This window comes from Echinops telfairi, unplaced genomic scaffold (genome assembly GCF_000313985.2).
Source record: "Echinops telfairi isolate 266 unplaced genomic scaffold, ASM31398v2 ScPeMD7_7400;HRSCAF=8409, whole genome shotgun sequence".
Taxonomy (NCBI): domain Eukaryota; kingdom Metazoa; phylum Chordata; class Mammalia; order Afrosoricida; family Tenrecidae; genus Echinops; species Echinops telfairi.
The window spans coordinates 29230599-29239671 of record NW_022111300.1 but is presented as its reverse complement, the minus strand read 5'-3'; the positions used below and the strand labels follow the sequence as shown (position 1 = coordinate 29239671).

General features: G+C 39.1%; 1 protein-coding gene across 1 annotated transcript in view; it reads right to left on the bottom strand.

Moving 5' to 3' along the window:
• Positions 1-9073, bottom strand: part of PIK3C3 (phosphatidylinositol 3-kinase catalytic subunit type 3) — a 114949-nt gene that overhangs the window by 55819 nt on the left and 50057 nt on the right. The window contains exon 13 of the mRNA XM_045296041.1: positions 6118-6185. Within this exon, the coding sequence (XP_045151976.1) occupies positions 6118-6185 (68 nt within the window). The remainder of the gene's footprint in view (positions 1-6117; positions 6186-9073) is intronic.

The following is a 9073-nucleotide window of genomic DNA, read 5'->3' as shown; positions in this document are numbered from 1 at the left end:
CATGGAATGCCAATTTAATAGAACGTGTTATTGCATTGAGTAAGTACTTGAGTGGAGGTCCAATGTCCATCTGCTGCCTTAATACTAAACCTATAAATATATGCACGTAGATCTATTTCCCCTATATAAATATATTAAATTAAAAATGTATTTATATAGGATGGTAGATACCTTTTTACATGCTAATAATGATTACTTCTCTCGTTTCTTAGAAAAGGCATAGCCTCTCACACTTAGTATTTATGTTACGTTCCTTATTAACTTTTCATAAGCTTAAGTCTCAGGTCCATTAATAGGTTATAAGGGAACTGATGCCAGGGTCCTTATCTTAGAAAAAGGTTTAGTATCCCCATATACCCTACGCTCCTACACACAGAAGTTGCTAAAGACTGACAAAAGCCTTCCGCACCTACTTCTCAGTGAAATGTTCGTGATAACAATAGATGTCCTAGGGGCCAGAGCCAGAGCCTCACCTCTCCCTTTCTCTCTTCTATTCAGGTAGCTTTGGGTTACATCATTTTCTCAAGGATCCTAAGTAGAAAATGTATTATTGAGGAAAGAATACCTTCTAAAATTGTGCTGTCTAATATAAGTAGCCATGAGGCTCCAAAGACATTAGATGCAAATTGAGATTTACATTTCAATCAGCTCCTCCATCACACTATTACATTCCAAATGCTAAGTAGTATGACAAGAAGAAGAGTTTCATCCTGTAAACAGTTCTGTTGGACAACTCTGTTCCTCTTCATGGGGTTCTAGGAATGACAAGCACTGGTTCTTTACTATAAAACTGCAAATATGATCTTACCAAAACCCAATTCACATGATCCGGCCTTTTAATTGAGAATGGTTTATTTTCTCTGTCACCATGGTGCGAAGCCCTGATGGTACAGTGGTTATGTGTTGGGCTGCAATCCTTCATGGTGGGCAGTTCAAAACCACCAGCTCCAAAGGAGCAAGACTGGGTTTTCTACTCCAGTAAACCATTTCCGGTCACTGACACAAGGTCTCCAGGAGTCGGCACTGACTCAGCGGCAACAAATTTGGTTTTTCGGTTTTGTCATTGGGGTTGTTAGGTATTTTTTCCCATACAGAAAGCAAATTTCGAAATTGAAACTACACTTGCTATGTTCTATCTTCTTGAGCACAAGGGAAACGAGACATGGCTATTTCCTGTAACTGATATAGAAAGGTTGATGCTAACGGCATGGGTCACATACTGAACACGGATTTCTCAAAATCATTCAGAACAAAGGTTTACTGCAAAAAGGGACTTTTTTAAAGAGTCATCTCCAAACTTGAAGGAAAAGATTAGGTAGAGAGTGGATCTGGAATGAAATCACTTTTGCATTCTCCGTTCACAAGAACGAGCTGAATTTTGGCAAAGCACTCTAAAGGTACTCCTTACAGCCCGTCGTCTCCAAGCAGACATGAGAGGGTAGTGTCTGGGTTATCCGTTGCAAGGTAATATCGGTGGACTACTTGTTGCCTGGTAATTTCATTTTGTGGGTAAATAACCTTTATTACCTTGAAAGGTCTTAAAAGTTACAGAAAGCATGTCAAGGAATTGAAAGCTTGCCCTCAATTTCAACATGCTGGAATGGCTATAAAAAATAAAAACCTGGAACGGTTTATAGATTCTGACGCCCAACACCTTACAGATTGGAGACTGTAACTTCCCTCTGTGGCTTAAAAGGTTGACAATATTCATCTTAAAATGATTCTCTGTACAATTATAGGCCCCCAAAGATTCAGCTACAGCAAGAATCCCATTTAAATTACTGCAAAGGGAATAACAAATTTAGAAGAAATTCAAAATATTCAAAAGGAAATAATAGATCAATTAAGATTTTGTCTTACTGTATATACAAGTGTACATGCCGAGTTTTTCAGCACATTTTTAATGCAGTTTTTGTGGTAAAATTAGGTGCCTCAGCTGATACTCGGGTGGCTTATATTAGAGTATATATGGAAATTTTTACACTATAAAAGAGAAAGTTTGGGGTAAGAGACACGAATACTTATACTTGATTAGTATTTTAAACTGTTGTGTCCATGATTAAAATAAATAAACTTATCATTTTTTAACCAGCTCTTTGAAAATTATTTCCCATATTATTACCCTGACATCTGGTTGTCTACCAGAGTCAGCAGTCCACATCAGTAGCTTTTTTCCCCCAAGACTATTTCTGAATATGTAATATACATACTGTAAATATGGCAACAACAATTACTCCTCAGAGGATGAATAGACAGCATATGCTATTGCCTCAGCGAATCAGAGCTATAGTGGGGAAACACCAATCAAATTTAAGTTTGAAGGAATGGTTATAAGACTGGGGCTGCACTTGTTATCCATGGAGAAAACAAAGCACTCCCCATGAACAGCAACTGTGGGCTGGTTGGAAACTGTTCAGCTAATAGGCTTCCTACTGGTTCAGCCGCTTTCCGAATGATTTGAAAACAATTCCTACTTTAAATAGGAGAGGAAAGATTCTATTCTATTAAGGCTTACAATGCCATTCTGTCTACAGTTAAACCCAAAGAACAGACCACACCAAAGCACCACATAGCACATATATGAGGGTAAGTGAAAGAGTATTGCTAGCAGGGCTTCAGTGGTAGCAGCAGGAGTTTGTTACAAATGTAACCTGCTTAAACATGTCTCTGAAGTCACTAGATGGCTCTGGAATACATTGTCTTGGTCTTTTAAGGTGACCAGATGTCCCGCTTTTGGCAGGACAGTCCCAGTTTTTACCAATTTTTCCTGTGTCCCGTGGCATTTCAAAAAAGTCCCGATTTTTGGAAAGAATAAACGACAAGCTAGGGTATATAGTTTTCGGCTGCCGTGTGGCTCTTTCACCAGGATATGAGTTTGATCAATGGTTTCCCGCTTTTATCCCGCTTTACCAATGTTAAAATCTGGTCACCTTATTTTAGGGTGTATTTAACATAAAGCCTAATCAATACAATGTCTTCACATTTTGATATTCTATTTAAGGAGGGCTTCTATGTATACTTTTTGACTTATCCTCATATGAGGGCCTCCAAACAAACATTCATTTCTGCTTCAGTCATGACTGAGGAAATGGAGTCAGAAGAGACATCAACTTTTTAAAATTGGGGAGACTGGAAGGAGAAACCAACAGGAGAAAATTACGGGTGGAACCCCTGCTAGAAACATAATATCCTTCCTAGAAAACCAGACCAGTGTACAGGCTGCATAGCAACCTATCTGTTGCCCATTCGATTCTGAGCAGAGTAGAGAACAGTGGTGCACTGCTTGAAGATGGTGGCACCGCGCTGCGCGGAGGTGTGTCGCTTTCACAGGCCTGCCAGTGAGCCAATCTCAGTCATCGGCCACCCGAAGGCTCTCGCCATGTGCCTTCTGAGCCTCTTATTCCCAGGGTTTCACCCATAATTTTTCCCATTGTGTTTATTGCTCAAGATAGATTCTGAGTCCAAATACTTTCCATAAATACTGCAAGGAAAAATATCCATGAGGAAATTCTTAATAAAAGGCAAACCACAATATGAAACCTTAAGCTTAAAATATCTAGGAAGCACACAAGTATTATTTTAAAACTTGGTGAAGTACCCAACAGATGTATTTATTCTTTATTTCCTATTCACTATTTACTTAGATTTTCATGAGAATAATATTTTTCTATAACACCAGTGAATAGCTCCACACTTAGAAATTCGGATCGGAATAATGGAGAACATTAAGAAGCAATGGGTTACATTAAAAGGAAATAGTAGCTATGTGGTTGTGGGAGAATTTCTAAATAAACTTCTCAGAGGCAAATGGTGTTTAACAACTAGCTAAAACACTCGGAGGTTATATTTTCAAATACATACAGACATTTAATGTGAGGAAAATGTCATTTTATGAATATTACATTAAACCGCTACGGAGAAAGCAGGGACTATTTTCTTTCCACTAGTGAGGCCAATGTGAAGGAGGAAAGAAAAGTCAGTGGTACCTAAGGGGGTTGAGATGACTGCAGTGATTTGGTGACAGCAGCTTTCCTTTGTTATAAACAGAACCAAAACACGGTCCTGATGTAAATAAAAGACAGCTGGGTTTTTGTATTTTTTTAAAGCTTTGCTTATTTCTTATCTACAGGGCAGTATCCAGAGGAATATTACTTTTTTGAGGGTAAGAGGATGAGGTTATGGCTTAATTTAACCAACAGGACACAATCTCTAAACTCTATTTAAAATAAAATAGTATTTTTAATTTTAACTCTTCCTAAAAGGGCAAAATGCCTAAGTTTTCTCAAATGCAGTGAGCTTGTCAAAATGGCTATCACTTTATACCTTTTATATTAATGTAGTAAATAGAGTAGTACAATTATATCAGAAATAATTCCTACGGGTTAAACATCAAGTATGTCAACATGCTTTTAAAAGTAGTGTTTACTGTTAATTCTTTACTCAAATGTAGACTATGCTTCTGACAGGGCCACCGATGATGACAGTCCTTTGTGTGCTCTACAGAACAGCACAGGGCTCTCTATGGAGCGCACTGAGAGAGGCCCAGTAATGCTAAGGTTTAGCTGTTTGAACCTACCCAGAAGCTCCATAGGAGAAACGCCCTGACTGATCTTCCCCACACAAATCACAGCAGAGGAAACCTTATGTGGCAGTTCTACTGTCATAAGGGATCGCTATGAGTTGGACTTGATAGCACAAAACCAAAATAGTTTTAGTTCAATAAAATAAATCCTGCCTCTTTGGGCTTACACTGAATCCTAGCTCCCGCCTAAGAAAAATTACTTCTTACACCATGGCCCTGCTGGATACTCACCCTCAGGAAGGGAACAAAGAAGATACAGGTGCTATAGCAAAATATTGCAAAGAATTTAGATGGTGCCCGGCTATCAGATAAAATAGAGGTTGGAGTCTTAAAGGATTGTCTGCCAACAAGCAGCCATCTAAGTGAGACATCAGCTAATTCCACATGGAAGAAGCACACCATCGTCAGTCAGTGTAGGATTGGAATCCATATAATCCAAAGCCAAAGGAGTGATTAGTATCATAAACTAAATTGTGAGAATCTGGTGTGCAGAAAGCAATGGACGACAGTGGGAGCCCAAGATTCATTTGTGAACCTACATAGGAAACAAGCCTCTAAGAAGTCCCCCTATCTAAAATTGAGGGCTGGGAGGAAAATGGTCACTAAACAGAGTGCTTGGGAGAGAGGAATATAGAAGGCATAAATCAAAGGCATGATTCTGACCTAAACAGTTACAACTTTGTCAGTAGATTCCCCTCACCTCCCACCCCCACCCCACCCCACCCCTATAATGCAGTCAGGGCCTGATCTGGTTTCCAAAAGTTTCTGTATTTTTTATTTGTATTGTTTTCTTCAGCTTTTGTTTGTTCATATTAGAGTGTATCTCAGAGGTGTGATGTCAGTGGAGGGCCCCCTCTTGAAGCTGTGTTATATGCTTTTCCATTGTTCGGTATATGAAACCCAGGATTGGTAAGCCTATACAGACAGCAAGTAGAATAAAGGGGAGGGGCGAAGGGGTACAGTGGCGGTAGGGGGAGGGCAGAGGGGGAGGAGTAAAAGGAAGATGATGTCCAAGAGTCCATGTAGGAAAAGATTGCTTGGAAAACTGTTGTGGTAACAATTGAACCATTCTACTTGATGTGGGTGAAATATGGAATGATATATGTATTATGTATTAAATCCGAACAAAAAAAAAAAAGAAAAAAATCCTGTCTCATGAAGTTCACAGTCAACTCACTTGAAAATGGAACCACAGCAGCTGCTGTGGAGGCTAGGCTTCAGAATTCATCACCAAAGGAGGGCCGTGAGGAACTTGATGGATTGTTGTCATCTTATTTAAAACCATGTGTCCAGATTGAGAGGGGGAAACATCCTAGTCATGAAAAGTACTTTTCACAACTGCAAAGTGAACTGTCGGTGGCTCAGTCCCACCAGGCGATCCACAGCAGAAGTGTGGCAGTCTGCTTCCACAAAGACTGTAGCCTTGAAGCCCCTGTAAGGCAGTTAGTTCTACTCTGTCTCACAGTGTCACTATAAATGCACTTGATGGCAATGGGATAGAAAGTCATTAAAAAACAAAATGTATTTCCACATACCAGTATAAATAATTGGCCAGTGTTGAATTTTTGCAGGCTCTCGATATCAGGAAGGTACAGAGATCTTGCTGAAAGAGTAAAACAGAAATACACATTCCTGTGTTAGCATCCGCTATTAACAAAGGGGAAATATGATAGTCTCCATTTGTGCTTTCATCAGATATGTTATGGCACGAGCCAGATTTGTATTCATCCAACCACTATTCTAAACCAGGCAGAATGTGAAAGGTTTAGGACGCCAAGGTTCACACAGTTCCTTGTCTTTCTCTAGAGCTTACTCTTCAGCAGGGGAGAGACAGTAATCTAGAAGTCCTGAGATCTTTTAAACTAGTAACATTATGCTCACCCAAAATGACAGTGTACACAAAGAACGCTTGCTCTTTAAAAAGTGCAGCAGAGTGGAAATACAGTGGACACTAAAGTTAAGGAGCCTGAGTAGGGAAGCAGGTGCCAAGTGCTAAAAGACCTTACAGGTCATACTTTTCAGCAGGAACTTTCTTTTAAAAGCAATGGATACCCACCAAAGTGTCTTAAGCAGGAAAAACAGATGATATGTTTCACATTTTGCGAAGAAGCCGCTGGTTGCTGGGAGAGAAGCAGGTGTGGAGTGCCCACTGTAGGATGTGTACTGCCTTGCAGTCGACTAGGGATCATGGCCACCCCAAGTGTGCTGGTCAGAACAACTCCACAGGGTTTTCAAGGTGGTGACCTTCTTGAAAGTGGGTCATCACATTTATCTTCTAAGGGCCTCCAGGTGGATTTGAACCACCAAACTGGGAGCAGGTAGGTAAGTTCTTAACCGTTTTCGCACCCAAGGATTCCTGATCAACAGAGATTAGTGATCCTATATCTATAGGGAAACCAACATGCCAGACTACATGCTTTTCTTCAGCAACCATTTCTTGGGCACAGGCATACAGAATTTGGGTAATTAATTATAAATACTGAGGACTGATATTTCACTAGAGGAGCCAGAGAATAAGAGAATGACTAAAATGTTAAGCTATGGGGCAATAGCTATGTATTGAGAGGAAAGCAAATGTTGTAGAGAGCTGATAAACACAGAAGAGAGTAGAGATCAATGAGCTGTGGTAGTTACATCAGGAGTGGTCATAAAGTATATGTTTCCATGTTTTCAGACAAAATAGACTTTAAGGCAAAAGATATTAAAGATGGTTACTATATAGTAATAACAGATCCAATTTGTTTATATGCATCCAACAAAATTGCTTCAAATATCTAATGCAAACACAAACAACATAAGCATGAGAATTCAGAAATTACACCATCATACAGAGACATTTCACCCTGCTTCTTTAAGATTAAATGAAAAAGTTTAAAAAATCATGGGTGGATACAGAAGGTTTCAGCAACACAGTAATTAAGTTTGCTCAAATGATGAATGTGTAAGGCTCCCCAACAATTAGAAAGTACGAATTGATAGAATCAGCAGGACTTATAAAACTGACCATACTTGGATAATGAGAACTGAGTTTCTATCTTCGTAATTAACATTCTGCCAGACCTGCATAGTAGCCTCCCTAAGACGCTGAGAAAAATGGCAAGAGAAGAAGACCCTGCTGGGGTGTTGGGGAAGAGACAGAGTGTTGGTTATTTCAAGTGGTCGGGAGAAGGGATTCAGCCCGGTTGATGAGAGACTTATTATTTAAGACCATTTTCTTATAAGGTCTTTTTTTTTAATGGTGAAGACGGGGAAGGGACATAACCCTCAAACTTATTCTCACTGATTTATAGGGTAGCTTAGGTTGTCTGAACGCTTAAGAAACAATTTAGCTCTAGTCCACCTGAGAAAGGGTCAAACTGTTTAATCATTGAGAAACAACAAAGAGGTTTACCAGTCACAAAAGAAACAACAAAAAGATTAACTTTTTTTTCTTTCCCTTTCAACCTAAAGCTTTCAGAGGAAAAGGACGAGTGTGGACTATTATAATCTGAGCACATCACTCAGAATCCCAATCCTTCACCCCATTTCCAATGTAACCACTCTGGTTCAAACCACTAACAATTCTCACCTGCATTCTTTCATTAGTTTTAGTAAAAAGCACTTGTTACAATGGCACACAAGACTGTAATCCATTCTATCACTGACATAATCTTCTACAATGTTCCCTCATTCATTTCTCAGCCAAGAACAGTGACCTTCAGTATTCATAGCTCTTAGCGTGGGGCCTTTATAGTTGGTGTCCCTTGATTGTTCCCTCACCTGCTACATTTTTAGATGGACATGGTATTTTCACATAGGCCTTCCCTGACCAATCTATTCAAAACTGAAATCCCCAAATCCCAATCATCTATCCTCGATTTATATTTGTCCAGAGAAAATATTTTTCATCATGCCTTCTAACATTTACATATAAATATTAATGAATATCACCCATTCCAACAGCAGAGCATAAATCCCAAGGCAAAAATGATGACCGCTTGCTTTAGGCTGCATAATTCCCGAGCACCATCTGCTCCTGGTTTATGCTAAGCCTTCAAAACACCCAACAGGTAAAGGGCGGAATGAGTAAAGCAGTTAATCAGGGTTTTAGTTCTGAAAAGTGTAAATAATAAGACTGTAGGTGAGTGGTTTCTTCAAGGGTTCATCTAAGGAATCTATGATTCTGTGACTTACGGAAACAGTTTTCAGTGACATACTTCCGATCATATCGAGAGTCAGTTATGCAAAACTAATTCAGTCATTAACCTTAATCTTTTAAAGTTTACTAAAAGTAATACACACATTCATATATATGCATTAAAAATCAACTAAAATTCTAATATTAAAATACCTATTCTCTGCTTACAACACTGAGTGTCAGATATCCTTCTCAAGATAGAAATCTTGGGGACAAACCCAACAATACGCAGTAGATTAGCTTTTGCAATGCACTTCCAAATACATCATAATGATTTTCCAAGTAACTGCAGCATAAGAGGACTATTTTTTTTT